The sequence below is a fragment of the Alosa alosa genome, chromosome 9 (assembly GCF_017589495.1).
Source record: "Alosa alosa isolate M-15738 ecotype Scorff River chromosome 9, AALO_Geno_1.1, whole genome shotgun sequence".
Taxonomy (NCBI): Eukaryota; Metazoa; Chordata; class Actinopteri; order Clupeiformes; family Clupeidae; genus Alosa; species Alosa alosa.
Window position 1 is genome coordinate 6,241,379 of NC_063197.1, and position 15,312 is coordinate 6,256,690.

The window sequence follows — 15,312 nt, forward strand, 5'->3', positions numbered from 1 at the left end:
AGGAAAGAGCAGGAAGTCGGGAGAGAGTTAGATGCCGGCACACTTGAAAGCCCCTGGTGCCCCTCTGAAGTTGCTGTCTCACCTGAGCCCGCTCGGCAGGGTGGCAATGCGTCAGTCAGGGTTTTGCTGTCTCCACCCGGCCCGGTAGCAGGAAATGTCAGGTTTGGCAGCTTCTGTCGCAGCAGTGCTTGACTCACCCACAACTCACCGTGTGGGCCTCTTGGACACTTCCTGGACTGTTTTGTACAGGCCTTTCTTCTTCTTCTCCTTTGGAGCGGTGGAGGGATCAAAACAACCCCCACCCCCCTTTACCACCAAAGTCAAAGCTGCCCCTTACGCTCAACCACTGCCTGGGCTACTTCCTCATGCAGGCGCCTGGACCACAAAGCAGGACTCAGAGGCCAGGTGGGGAGGCCAGTGGGGGAAGTAGAGATGAGTAGTCGGCTTGAGTCAGGCATGGGGAAGGGGAAGCGGGAGATGGATGACACCCAGCCCCCCCCCCCTCCCATCTCACTCACTATAGTCTCTCGCTCGCTTACTCATGTACTCATTCAGCCCTGAGGCCGCTAGCTGACTGGAAATGTGGAGGATGTTGGTGGGGGCCTGAGGAGTAAACAACGTGTCTGCCTTCTCTCCATTTACCAGTCTGACTGGGTGGAGTTGCCTCGTCAGTGACCCTGTCCGTCCGACACGGCGGTGCGGCGGCAGGTCGTCTTGTCTCGTACTGCAGTGGCGTTCCCGTCCGCTGCTCCTCGTGCAGAACAGAGCAGATCAGAGATGGACACGGGAGGCACGAGTGAGACGCGAGAGACGAAGAGTCTGTGACTCAGACACCAAGAACCCAGCTGCAGCCCCGCGATCCTGCACTACTGAGATGGGAATAACCTCCGACTTGGCAGAGTCTCTGATGGCGGCTGTTCTCTTTCACCAACACACTCAGACAGACTCACACACCTGTCGCCTCCAAGGGTGTTTGCACAACACAATCAATTATCATCCCACTCAAGCATGCAGGCTTTTTACTTTCTTTCTCGGCAGCTGGGGTGGGGGGTTGTTGATGTCACTGGTTATCTTTCTGCTGCATGAAGCATTTTTGTGTGTGTGTGTGTGTGTGTGTCTGGTGCATGTGGGTTGAGTGTCTCTCTGGCATCGTCTTTCAACAGTGTGTGTTTTGAGCATTAAGAGAGACGGTGTCCTCTGTTGCACCAAACACACACATGCGCGCGTGCACATACACACACACACACGCACACGCACACACACACACTTACTCATACTTACTCACTCACAGACACACTTGTTCAGTCAGACTGCCCCTAAAGACAAACTGGCTCCCAGATAGCATCAGGCAGCCTGAGATTAGCACCCCATAAGGGTGCAGTTAAGCTGGGGCTTTCTGGCCAGACCTGCCCCTCTCTCTCCCCCTCTCTCTCTCCCCCTCTCTCTCCCCTCTCTCTCTCCCCCCCCTCTCTCTCCCCCTCTCTCTCCATGCAAGTGTCGGCTCCCTCAGCTGGCTGGAGTGTGGCGGTCCACTGATGGCCTGTCTGCATTGTCCTCACGTTGATCTCATGTCCCCAGACTCCTAGGGTCCAGTGTGTGTCTGTGTGTGTGAATGAATGGATGTGTTTGTTGGGGAGGGTGGGGGGCGTTTTAAAGGCCCAGACAGGAACCTCAGCCAGCCTGCTGCTGTGAGATTTAGCAGTGCGCGCGGCAGATAATGGACTTGCCAATTCTCCCATGACCGACCCGTTGTGCCGACAGCTCGCCGATAAGACTCGGACTCGAACTCCTTCACCATAAGTCGCCTGACCCAGCCGCTTCTGCTTCCTGGGCAGCCACAACCCCACCCAGTCATTAAGCCGAGACGAAGGCACATAAAGAACAAGCCGCACTACCTTTTAAGTTGCAAGCGATGCATCTGTGGAATGTGGCTGTTTATGAGAGGGAAGATGGTAGAGTGAATGCCAAGAGTGTTTTAACACTGTGGATTCTCCACTGCACTAACAGTGGGTTGGTGGCTCAGAATGCACTCTGGAATTTCATGCATGTGCATTCTATGATAAATGGGAGAGCCCTGTCTGGGAATTTTCTAATATGATTGTATTTGAGTACTTACTTGTAAAAGCATAGGATGCATGTCATTTAAAATACATTACAATTAGTGTTTGCATACAGAAATGATTGTGTTTTGCATTTAGTTTGTAAACTAACAAGGCATACATACTAAATGGAGAAAAAGGAGATCATAAATTAAAAAGCATGCCATTATGCATGTAATTTCAAATCAATAAAACTTGCAGAAAAAAAAGAATGCATTAGCATTTTCCAAATATGCATAGTAAAGAAGACGGAAAAGGGAGAAATTGTAGATCGTAAAAACTGTGTGTAAACATATCATCGTACTTGTTGAAAGGGTCTGTTCTGCAGCCTCCGAGGTCTGGGCAGCCATTGTGGTCCCAGACCCCCAGGTGAGGCAACTGCTGGCTGACCTTTCAGAGGTATGCATGGGGTTTTGGGCCGGCCTGTGGAAACCCAGCTGTGCACATACCCTCTCTCCGTGGCTCGAAGTCCTGTAAAACCATCGCCTGTCTGCCCTCAAAGGGAGTGTGAATATGAATGGGGGATTAGTATGAAAGGCACTGTGTCCCGCAGGCGCAGGGCAGGACAGGAGGCAAAGGGGGAGCGCAGCTAGAAAGCACAAGGTTCATGGAGGAGGACACCCTCAAAGGGGGCATAGCTGGCTGGCAGAATGAAAGAGAAGCTTGCTGGAGCTTGTAGCACCATGCTTTCCTGTACATGTGGGAGCAGTGTGTGTGTGTGTGTGTGTGTGTGTGTGTGTGTGTTCAGGGTGTGGAGTGGAGTCTCTGGGGGGCAGGGGTCCATTGGGCTTGTGGAAAGGAGGTTGGCATGGGTGGTCCTGTTGTTATTTGTTTGTGGAAAGTGTGGATTCCAGACGGATGGACGGTCTCCTCGTATTTCCAGTCCACCCTCACCCTCACCTGACGGGTGGTCCCGCTGTGGCTCCGTTTTACCCCCATGGTGGGGCTGTTATTCCTGGCACAGCACCTCAGAGAAAGACCCCCTCGCCCACAAACCCCCAGCACGAGAGCCAGGGATGGAGGCCCAGAGCCATGGCTGGAGGCTTACTGTTGCCTCTGGGCTGAACTCGAGACCCGCAGCAATAAGTGTGTGTGTGTGTGTGTGGCCCAGGTGAGCAGCTCTGGGAGCTTTCTCTCTCTCTGTGTGTGTGTGTGTGTGTGTGTGTGCACAGTTTTTCTGAAGGTGGTCCATGTGACTCGGCCCCCATGAGGCAGCTGGGGACTACAGTCAGACCTCACAAAAGCACAGCTTAGAATGCTTCTTGCTTGCCTCCCTCCCTCCGAGCCTTTGAGCTCCTCAGATAGATCATCTTCAGGACGGGCATCATCAAAGGAAAGCCCTAATCTTCACTGTGAGGAGATGAAAGATGATTGCTTGGCATCAGCACCCTCCCTTTCAAATCCTTCCTCTCTTTTCCCCTTTTCTCTCCTCGTGAGTATTTCACGTGTGTCACTTTAACGTGCGTAGTCCATTCACTTCACTTCACCCTCGACGATACACTCGGCCCACCTCGCGTCTTTGTGGTGTGGGTCACCGCAAGGTCACGGCTAAGTGAGCAGCAACAAAGGCTTCCATGAAACAGCCTTCACCACACACACACACACACACACACACACACACACACACACACACACACACACACACACACACACACACACACACACACACACACACACACACACACACACACACCTCAAGCAAAAACACTTGAGCATCGTAAAGAGGGCCTCAAGCCTCTTCTCCACAGAGCTAATTGCTCATGAGCCTCCGGTTTGCATCGTCTACACAGCCCACTGCTCCTGAAGAGCCTCTTCTGCCTGCGAAAGCAACTAACCGTTAGCGTCATAGCTCGTCCTGTGCAGACACTAGACACTGGGGCTTGGCAACAGGCGCCCGGCTCCAGGTTTTGCTCATTATGGCGAGGCTGCCTTGCCCGACTGCTTTTTTTGGTCTGCGTGGCGGCGGTGGTCGGGGCGTTTGTGTGCTCAGACGACTGCCGTCGCGTAGAGAACGGGGTCACGGTGCCATTTAAGGGGCTTTTGCCTTAAAGCCCCACGGTGGCAGACAGAGAGTCTATGCACTCTGCATGCAGGCTTTGGTTTTTTAGAGAATTATGCCCCTCAGGAGACAGAGAGAGGGGGACATTGAGTGTTTGCCTTGCACTTTTTATGTTTTTTTTCTTTTCGTCTTGGTTCATTTTAAGTCCACTTCGCAGTGGAATTTACTAAAATACTAGAAATGCTGTTTGAATTTTAGGGACTTTCTCACAACTGTATTTCAAATGTGCTGGCATTCTCTGCATTGATTCTGTAGATTGAATGCACTCAGGCTCTGAAGGATAGCTCTGGGTTCTGGCTTGCAGTGCATGGCTGTGGTGGATATCCTGCCATTGCCTTTGCACTCTCTGCTCTTCCTGTTCCGGCACTATTTTTACTCTGTGGCGGCACATCTTTTAATCATTTATCCCGGTGTCCAGAGCCGTGTGGAGAGGGGGATGCAGTTTCCTGCAGAGGGAGTAGAAGTGAGAGGAGGGGAGGGGAAAGAGAGAGAGAGAGAGGGAGGGAGAAGAAGCAGTGGAGGGAGGAGAAGAAAGCGAGTGGGCTAATTAAACGGATGTGGGCTCCTGACAGTCTGAGTGAGCACGGGGCGAGAGCAGAGGGGTTATTTATGTTGTCGTTGCACTGTGCTTCCGTCCGCACCAGCCCAAGCCCCCACAAAAAAGAATATCCAACTTTGCAGATCTCTCTCAGGGGTCTGGGACGTCTTCCCACACACACACACACACACACAGGTCTCAGGTCAGCGATATTGGGGAAAAAAATATAACAGTAAAAAAAAAACAGCCGCTGCTGAAGTCACTGCATTCGCTGCAGGCACCACCCTCCCCTGTAATTAGCTGCTAAATGCAAAGTAGTGTTTCATCGTTTCAAACGCTGACGCTTAAAAATAGCTCCCAGCGTTTGGCATTACAGCACATAGCAGCTTCTTCTGTAGACTCCAACCCTCTCTGTCTCTCTTTCTCTTCCCCCCTCTCTCGGCCTCTCTTGCTCTGTCCGGGCGGTGAGCGTCCATTCATAAAAGGATGCCTGGTGTCAGCAAGTGCTCTCGCCACCATCTGTGTGGCACTCTGTGTGCGTCTGCCCGCTTTCATCCGCCCCTGTGTGGCTGTCTTGGAGGCCGTCCAACTGGAGCGCTTCTGGAATGAGCTCATAGAAATCCTCATTCCCACCCTCCCACCCCGTCCCCCAACATGCTCTGTGGTGCTGGGAGAGGGTGAGTTCACCCCGTCCTGCCTCTGCCCCCGGCCCCCACTCTCTCTCTCATTCTCGCGTGCCTGGGTGCTGATAAGTCCTCTGGGTGCCTCGCGGTGTCCAGAGTCCACACATGTAGAGATAAAGTTTGTCCAGCCGGCCGAGGAGAGGCTCTGGCAGCCCATAAAGATCTCCGTGTGGCTGGCTGATTTATATCTGCGGACTCCATAGATGCTGCTGCCATTTGGCCTCATCTCCTTTCAGCACGTTTCTCAAGCAGGGGCGTCTGGAGGCCACTGTTGTCAGCTCCTCGCCCACCCAGACAGCGTCAGCGACCTGGGTGACTTTCATAAGTGGCCAGGCCTCACAAAAGCTATTTTTACTTTCACACATTTATTCATTTAGAAAACACGTTCGTACAAAGCATAGTAGGAAGATCAAGCATTGTTTCATTCTATTGTGCAATCAATTGGGATATGGATTCTACAACTTTAATATTAGGCATGTTATTCTATCAGTCTAGTGACATATTTTCTCATGCCTTATTCCTTCTTTTGTGAAGCTATGTGTAAAGGCCTTGGTTATACTCACTTGCACACAGCTTCAGGTGCACACAGAGCTTCAGGTGCACACAGCGCTTCAGGTGCACACAGAGCTTCAGGTGCACCCTCTCTCAGGGACATGCACAGAGATTTTGGGGGAAGGGGCTCAAGTGAAAAAGGGCACTTCCCATAATTTCCAAATAAAAAATGCCAAACAAAAAGTGGTTAAATCTTTACACTTACCCCTCTATTTTGAGTTTTTGCTCAAAATTACACACCGCCCACGAACAATGGCCCTGTTTCCTGTCAGAGAGTGGCAGAGGGTAGAACGATTTTTTAGGCTGTTTTGCACATCTCTGGAAATGACCACATTCTGCCCTCTTGGTCATTTATTTTGTCTTGGAAACACAACTGAGGCCCACTACCAGGTTTTGTGTATCTGTATCTCAAAGTAGATCAATATAGAATGAAATATGAGTACTTAAGACCATTATTTGCCAAGGTATGCTCATGCGTTTTGTAAAATGCCCTAAAGAAACTCTCCATAGGACTTTTGGTTACCCAAAATGCATACTGACAATAAAAGGCTTACTGTGTGGCAACCTCTTGGTGTAGAAGCATAATCCTGGTCTCAAATGAAAAGTAACACTTTGAGGTTTCTTGTAGACTATTTGGAATGTATGTCAGGGGTTCTGATATAGAATGACTACACAAAATATGTAATGATTACACAAAAGTCTGTATGACTCATTGAGTTCTGGGGGTGTATGGGGTTAGTTCGTAACGCAAACATGGCAGTCGTCTACACATATTCCACCCCTTCCACCGCCAAAAGTTGACATGTGAATCAGGCTTGTGCAAAATTCCAGAATTGAGTTGAAACTGGCTCTTAAATTCAAATTCAATTCTTGAATTTCACTTGTATTTCAATTGAGGTAGCAAACAGGAAGCAGAATTGCAATTCGTATTGTGCACAACCCTGATGTGAATACATCGTGCCAATCATGTGTTGTGATCTCACAGCTGGAGCAAGGTTGGTGTGTCATGATTCGTGAAGCATTGCGCACGCACAGTTATACCAGAAATAGATGCCCAATAAGTGCCCAAAAAGTGTTGCAATATGGCCGCCAAGTGGAGGGACTTGCCTAAAAGGACTTTGTTGAAAGCACCAAATTCATGTGATATGCTGTGTGATGAGTACGCCACGATAAATTTAAGCTAGTTGAACCTGGACTTGAGATTTTACTGGGGCACAGCAGTTCAGTACTGGGGCACGGGCCCGAGTAAAAAGGTTCTAGTGACACCCCTGCTAAATTGGAAGAAAATCCCAGAGGATTTTGAAATTCTGGCCGGACGCATTTTTTGGTTCTCAAAGGAGGACATGTCCGGGGAAAAGAGTACGTCTGGTCACTCTAGAGTAAGGTGTGAGAGGGGGAGCTTACGTTTTAGCTATTAGATTGTAGCTCATGATTTAGGTTACTTTAGCAAGAATCAAGTTCACTAGGCCACATTTTCTTTTCGTCTTGGCAAGTAATCTGTAACCTGTAACTAAACTCAAGTTACCTCCACACAAGCCAAGAAACCGCACAATTGGGCTGGGCGCTGAGAGCCTGTCTGCCTGACATGAAGCCTGGCTATGACTGCATGTGCGTTGTGTAAGACGTGGAGGGAGGGAGGGAGAGAGGGCACCGCAACAAGTCTAATCTCCCGACCTCATATTTAGGTTTTTAGTCTAATCAATATATTTGACAGGGAAACAGTGTGCAAACTGGAATATGTATAGCCACGTTTTTATTTGAAAGCACTCAAGAGGAAAGGGCACTTTCTCTCCTGGACAAAAAAGGGTAGGAGCCCCTTTGACGTCTATGTGTGCACGTGCCTTCCCGTTCCCTCTCTGACGGCGCAATTTTGATCACTCAGAACCTAGCAGACGTACTCGCAGACTCACTGGTCTGGTCTGTGGGTGAATTTCCGTTCCTCTTTCCTATTGTAGGTCAGTGTGTTGATGCCCCTGAGCATAAGAGCTCATTCTGCTGTGGGTGGAAGCGAGACTAGGGGGAAGAGAGGAGGGGTAATGAGGCAGCTGCCTGCAGGATGGGTTTCAGCTTTTGCCCCCGCAGATCCGCTAGCTGCCTGGGTTGATAAGTCGCAAGGCCCAAAGCTGTGTGTGTGTGTGTGTGTGTGTGTGTGTGTGTTTGTTTGTGTGTGCTGCCTACCGCACATGCAGGAGGGGCCCTGTTGTCTCCGCATGGCTTCTGAGATTGTGCAACCACTTCCGTCTGTGTCAGAGTATGACTGGTGTGTGCACAGTGTGAGTGTGTGTTTGCTGTCCTGTGCGTAAGATGAGTTGGCAGATAAGCCTGGCTGTGGCTTTCGGGAAAAGCGCCGAGCAGCAGAGCCATTGGAGCCAGTGAAGCTACCAGCTGCTAGCCTCTGCATTTAAGCTCCTGGCCTGTCTTCAAAGGCCAACAGCCCATTCCAGACATCTCTCTACGGGCTTGTGTAATGCGGCACCGATGGGGCTCCGACGGGGAGGGCCAGCAGCTCAGTAAATGACCACTGACACACTCACGATTCCTCCGGCCAGGGGGCTGTGCCATGACCCGTCTGCATCTTCTTTTTTTGGGGGTGGGGGAGATTGTTTACAACAGTTCGCTGTTCCCGTATAACACTCCCTTATAGCACTAACTGTCCTGTATAGCACTGCTGACCTGATGTCCAATATAGAACAGATTCAACAAAGTTTTTCTTTGCTTTAGTTTTTGAAGTGTTTACACAGCATTAATAATAGCAACCTAGTACTTTGTAAAAGTGTAATAAATTGAAAAGAATCTGTATGCAGATATGATTGCAGAAGAAGAATCTTGCTAAGGTGTCGACTGTCTGTTTGTTTATCTCCTGACAGGTGTGTAAAGGTCCGAGATGTCATCCAAAATGCAGAGTTCAAATAACATCGCCCAGGCTAGGAGGACTGTACAGCAGCTGAGAATAGAGGCCAACATGGAGAGGATAAAGGTACCAGTAACCAACCGCCTCCCTGACTTCACCCAAATCCCCAGGATTCTGTCGAAGGCCTCTTCCAGGATGTTTGCTCCGCTTCTGCGTAACCCTATCAAGGATGTGCTCTTTCAGTGTAATAGCTTCCTGGAGCGAGTCAGCTCTGATCCCCACACCTTTTTTTTTTTCAGTTACCGATCTGAAGCAACCACCTCAAACCCTTTCTGTGAAAACACTTCTCGCCTTGTTGCTCAATTACTCCTCTGGGTATTTGTGCAGAGAAGAACCCCTTTGTGTTACTTTGTGTCTGTTTGTATCTCTTTGTGCAGAAGACGCAGAGAGGGGTGGAGAGAGAGGGGGGGCATGAGAGAGGGGAGAGCAAAAGAAAGCAAGTTCTGTGTGCTTTTGTTTCTTGTGGTAACTCGTCTGTTTCTTTGTCCTCACAGGTGTCGAAGGCCTCTGCAGACCTCATGCACTACTGTGGAGAGCATGCCAAGTACGACCCTCTTCTCATGGGAATCCCAGCCTCAGAAAACCCCTTCAAAGACAAGAAGCCCTGCACCATATTGTAGCCTGAAGTCACTGCATCGTCTTAAGTTTTTTTTTCTTTTATTTCTTTTTAAAAATATGACGGATACATTCAGTTTTTTTAAAAGAAAAGTTAATATGCTACTACTTATTTGGAACAGGCATCTAACTGTCAGTTGGAAGGTTCCCCAGAACTGTGTTCATCTTATCAGGCACAAACAGTTGCATTTTACCATTCCTCCCACTACCACAGTACCACCCTTTCTTTTTTGTTGGTCATGATGGTTGTCTGATTTGCAGCCCCCCCACCCCACCCCATTCATTTGATTCGACATTTGATCAGCAGGACACAGAGTGTCTTTCTCCTGTGTGACCACACTAGACAAAGTCCTAATTGACTCTCTTGTTAACACAGGCAGTCAAAGAGTAAGAGTAAAGGAAGGAGATGGATAAAAGAAAGAGAGAATGAGAGGAGGGCAGGATTAGGGCAAAGGTCACATGCATTGAGGCACTTGTGTGTGTGTGTGGGGTGTAAATCAGGTGCCTCTGGTGGCGTCACAGTGACGTCCTTCACCCTATAGCAGGCACGACCTTCTTTTTTTACTCCAGGGGGAGAGGCTAGTCTCTAAACAAAACAAAAGCCTGTGTCATTCCTCAGAGTCAATGAGCGTCTTTTGAGCGTCTTAACCCACTCGATTCTTTCGTAAGCCGTCTTGGGGAAGATTGAGTGATCTAATCAAACAGGGAGAGGAACAGCAGAAACTATTTGGGGGAAAGAGAAAGGGTGGCCGACTATTTGAAATTCACTGACTCCGCCACAGTGTCGTCCATCGGGGTTTTGTGCTTTGGTGTGTCGCACAATATTTTTCCATGTCAGGTGTCTTAACTGTTTATCTTCAACGGCAGTCCTTCACCTGAATACCGGGACGCTGTTATATAAACGCGAGCAGGCCTCAGTCATGTTTGCCGCCGATGTGACTTATACAATGCCCCGATTTTTACATAAATGTCCAGCTGTATTGATTTCTGGTTTGCAAATACATGTCAGATAATTTCACAAGTCAACATTCGTGATTACAACACTGATTTCTGTCACCAACACCTGTAACTTATGTCCCCAAAATCACATTCTGTATGAAAATGGTACTAGAAATGAATTGAATGAAAGAAATATATGTAATATTTAAGTGTACACTCTGAATTGACATGGATCTGGGCTCTTATAGCAAGTTGGACTGGAATAGATTTGGCCGGGCTTGGCACAGATTGGCAGGATCCAGTCCAGATATGGGCCAGATCAGAGCTAGTCTTAGCCATTACCAGGAGGGGTTGGCTGTAGAAAATTAAAACATCCAACTGTTTAAAGTATACGGTAGAGTAGCAATATGTTTAATGAAGATCATGGTACATAAATATATGGTAACCCTTTAATAATGAGTGTATGCCTTATGTTCATGTAAAATTATTTGGATGGTCTTGATTTATTGTTATGATTATGTCTGTTTTATTTTTCTTTGTTTTTGGAGAATGAAAATGAGATGTTTTAATGTGTCTGTGCCATCACATCCACATTTTTACCAGCAATGGAGATGAATGATGCGGCTTTTGAATGCTTTTCTTCATCTATGGTATCCCACAACATTGAGCAGGAAAAAGACTTTTAAACTGACAGGGTTTTTGTGATCACAGTGAATGTTGGGCTGACTGTTATTATCTTGAATTATAACATTCCATGTTTACGACCTCTTTGTTTTTTATGTTGCTGTTTTCCAATACGCTCAAGATTGCCATGCAGTGTGTGTGTGTGTGTCAGAGAGAGAGAGACTAGGCGAGCATGAAGAACTGTGTGTGTGTGTGTGTGTGTGTGTGTGTGTGTGTGTGTGTGTGTAAACATGTGCTGCACAAACTGGCAGAGCGTTAACAAATGAAGAGACCAGCCGAACCAGCCAAGGCCTTAATGAAGTACTCCTGCTCTAACGTCCATTTGCTCACACAACCAATCGACCGACCGACTGACCACTCTTCTTACAGTGATGTCTAAACTGTGATCCTAGCAGGGAGATGCCTTCCCTTTCATGGGGAAACTTCACTGTGCACAGAGGTCTTTGTACTCCCTGTGTCGGGCCTGTCACTGTGGAAATGGGGATGTTACATGACTGGACAGTTTTAGAGTGTGAGCAGTTTTGACCACTAAAGTAGCCTTGCTGCCGGGCACTACAATCCAACAAGCGACTGTTCTGTTATGTTCTGTAGAGTTATCTGTTGTAGTCCCATGTGTCATTTAAAGTGTTTCCCCCCTTATCTCCTTTGTGTCATTTTAGAAAAAATTATTTGCAGATGTTTCAGCTAATCTATATTACCCCCCCCCCAAGTGTCTGTTCCTTAAAAGGTGTGTGTTTATACTATATGAGGAAAGGATCTTAAATGACTTTCATTGCCTGTACCGCTTTGCCTTTGGCATTTTAGAATGGAGTTGTGTGTTGACCATGAACCTCGTTTTTCATTCTCCTCCAGTTCCAACTTGTAGACTTGTTATCTTCTCCTCACTTCCCTGTGCTTTAATGCCACAGCTGTCTGTCTCTCTGGTGCTGTAAAAGTGGTCTGCACCCCTAACCCCAGTCTAAAGTGAAATATAATTTTATCATCAGTTTGGTGTCTTGGTTTCTTCTTTGTGTTGATTGTATGTTGTAATTGATTAAAGTCATAATGTAAGTGTATCTCTGCACTTTTCTGCACAATGTCAATATTTAACAAACCCTGTGTAATATTACACCATTGCACTTCATACACCACATGAATACTCTGAACATAGAAATCTGGTCTATACTTATGAGGTTATATATGCTATTCTAATCAGTTCTACCAACACTATTCTATTATCAGTGCTATTGGTGCTTAATCAGCACTGATTAATACTATTGTGAGTACTATAAATCTATCAATACTTTACCGCAGGACATGAAGACTTAAACAAAGAGGTTTGATAGAAAAACAAAACCACATGACCCTGTCCTTGTCCCCTGCTGTTGATCCTTTTTAGTGGCCACTGGGTCAGCGATCCACATCTCAAAATTGGCACTTGCTCTAATTCGCGACTGCTTCTTTTGTTTTGTTTTTGTTTAGCTTGAGGTCAAATCAGCGATGTTTCCCTTTTCCCTTTGGTCTGCTGTTTCAGCCAGAATCAGGTCAGGCCATATGCGCTGGCCCACATTGATATAACACTGCTGCAGTCACGTCCCCGATGGATGCTCCTGGCTTTTGTGGTGTTGTCATTTGACATGATTGTGTTACCAGCGAGCCTGGTGTAAAAGCTCCAGGATGAGCCTGTAATCTAGTGTGAGGGGGCCAGGGGAGGGGGCATCGAATGTCTCACCTGTTTTCCTGCAAGGCCTGAAACAGTTGAAGTGTCATAGCGTTTGCTAAATAGCAGCAAGTGAATGTTCCTATTCCTGTCTTGCCTTTCTGCAACCACAAATTAATATCTTACTGGATTTGAGTTTTTGTATGTACATGGATATATTTATCGGAATGAGACTGAAAAAATTAATTATCCAGAACAACAGATACTACTAGCAGTGTCTTCCCAGCCAGTGTAATTTTATTAATGTCTAGGAATGTAAAGTTCTTAAAAGTATGCACAGATTTGCATGTTAAGATGCATTCATGTCACAGAGAAGGCATCTGTATATCCACACAGGGTGAACTGCATAGTTCATCAGAATGCACAGTGTTGAAATGCTGAATTGATGGGAAGAGACACAACCCCCACACACACAATCTCTCAGCTGTGAGCACCAGTTCACACTGCCCTGCTTCTTGTCTGACCTTAGCAGGAACTCTAGTAGTTCATTCCCAGAGTGTGGACTCTGACAGCCCAAAACCACAACCTCAGAGGCCATGCAAAGTATTTCCAAGACACTGACATTTTGGAGTTCACCGTAAAGACACAACAACACTGCCCTCCACCCCCCAAGAATTCCTTTCTTTTCCGAGTAGGGAGGTGCATTTAGTCAGTCACGCCCTCCACAGTTGTTGTCAGTCATGGAAACTCCAGAGTTCACACTCACTAAACAGTTACTCTCACACACAAGACAGAAGATAGTGATTTAGACGTCACTCCTCTGATCAGTGTGCACTCTTTAGTGTTCAACCCCCATTCCAGTATTTTGTGAGGATGAGAGACTTTTTGTAGAGGGTTGCCCCCACTACAGAGCAGTAGGATCAGCATAGAGTACTCTCATCAGACCGCCTCACCCTTCTGCATACCGCTCATGGTGACAATAACCCAAACGGCACAGCTTGACCTGATTCCGCAGGTCCTCAAATTCAGTTAAGACTGCAGCACAGGTCTCAGTTTCAGCCAAGTGAAACTAGATGCCAAGGCCACTTTTACATTGATATATGTAGGCTATTGTTTAGCATTGCACTTGTAACTTATATCATTTATATGTTTTTTTTTTTTATTCATGCTGCCCTCCCAATGTTTCCAGTTGATAGTGACGGCATTGGGTGGGGTCTGTTTCCTGCTGATGAGAAATGCTAACTTTGTCCTCCCTTCATTCCTTAGAATGGGACTATTTTTAGTCCCTGGTCTTTCCCTGTGCCCCATGTCTCATGGCCTTGACTCATGCTGTTATTGTTTTTGAGGCCTTTGTCCATGTATGGCGCACAGCCATTAGTTTTGGTGTCCATCTGAACTCACTCATGAATCACTCACTCTCTCCCTTCCGTTTTTAGCACCGTCGGGGGGTAAGTTTCTCCTGTTCTGTGTGAAGATAGGGGGTTGTAGGTGACTGGTTAGGCTGTCATCTTGGCCTGCAATAGAAAATAGAACAGGCATTCTGCCAACCTCCACCTCATTATACCTCTAGCTATTTTTAGAAACATTCACAGCGTGTCAGTGCTTTTACAGAGCTTGGCAGGCAGTCGCTTTGGGGAAAAGGGAGTTTTCAAAGCCAAAACTGTGATGCACATCCGATTGCCATTTTTTTCAACCTCACTGGAAAGTTTGAAAGGAAAATGTTTTATTCTATCTCTCATGCAGCAATAGTGAGGTCTTAATCAATCAAGACAGACATTTCACAACATCAGCTGTTGTCATTGCAAAGGAATGCTAACCCATTGTTACTGGAAATGTTGATATTCTGGACATCCCTTCCAATAATTGGGCTTTTTGGGAGTAAGAAACGACCCTCTTATGGACTCTGATATTGCACAAATCAGCACCCAGCTGTTTATACAGCTTCCATTAGTGTTGTTTTTTGTTTATTCAGTTGGCAGGGCATAAGAGGTAATGTCACACCCTCCTCTTTCAAACCACAGAGCGCACATGGAATGCCCCCCTACACCCTCCCAGCTGGTTTGAGGTGTTATTCCAAAGCACCTGCAGGTACAAGAGAAGGACCTCTTCACACCTCTCATTGCCTGGTGTGTCACCTTTAAATCACAACTACAATGAGTCTATGATAGGACATTTTATGAACATGTATGTCTTCTGATCAGACTAAACCGCTCAAAGGAGCAAAGCTAACTACACATATGCTAATCTGTCGCACTAGCGCTGATGTGGTCTCAGTTCCTAGAAACAAGCAGTAGATAGCATGACCCTTTGCCTGGAAAGTGTATCAGTCATGTCACTGTCCTCATGATTGTTTTCCTGGTCATGTTGACATTTTTGTGCTGACAGTTCAATGTCAAGTGTTTGTGTGTTTATGCAGCTGGTTACTTTGTTGTGAGTCAGGGCAGGGCACTAGGTTTGAAGCAAATTGAGCGTTGTGTGTAGCAGGGCACTCTACCAGCAACTGACCCCATCACTTGCTTCACATGGTCAAACGAGTCAACGAGTACATTAGTATACTGCACACTTGGTTCAAATTACACATCAGAAACAGATA

At 47.1% G+C, this 15,312-nt stretch overlaps 1 protein-coding gene across 2 annotated transcripts in view; it reads left to right on the top strand.

Annotated features, from left to right (window-relative positions):
• The window catches only part of gng12b (guanine nucleotide binding protein (G protein), gamma 12b), a 41,909-nt gene extending 31,967 nt beyond the window's left edge, over window positions 1-9,942 (top strand). Inside the window, exons 1-3 of one of the 2 annotated variants that reach the window (XM_048252715.1) lie at window positions 7,602-8,521; window positions 8,799-8,908; window positions 9,337-9,942. In XM_048252715.1, the coding sequence (XP_048108672.1) occupies window positions 8,816-8,908; window positions 9,337-9,462 (219 nt within the window). In that variant the 5' untranslated portion in view covers window positions 7,602-8,521; window positions 8,799-8,815 and the 3' untranslated portion in view covers window positions 9,463-9,942. Of the gene's footprint in view, window positions 1-7,601; window positions 8,522-8,798; window positions 8,909-9,336 lie in introns of those variants that run through there. The other variant, XM_048252714.1, reaches the window with a different exon arrangement.
• Window positions 9,943-15,312: the final 5,370 nt, after the last annotated feature.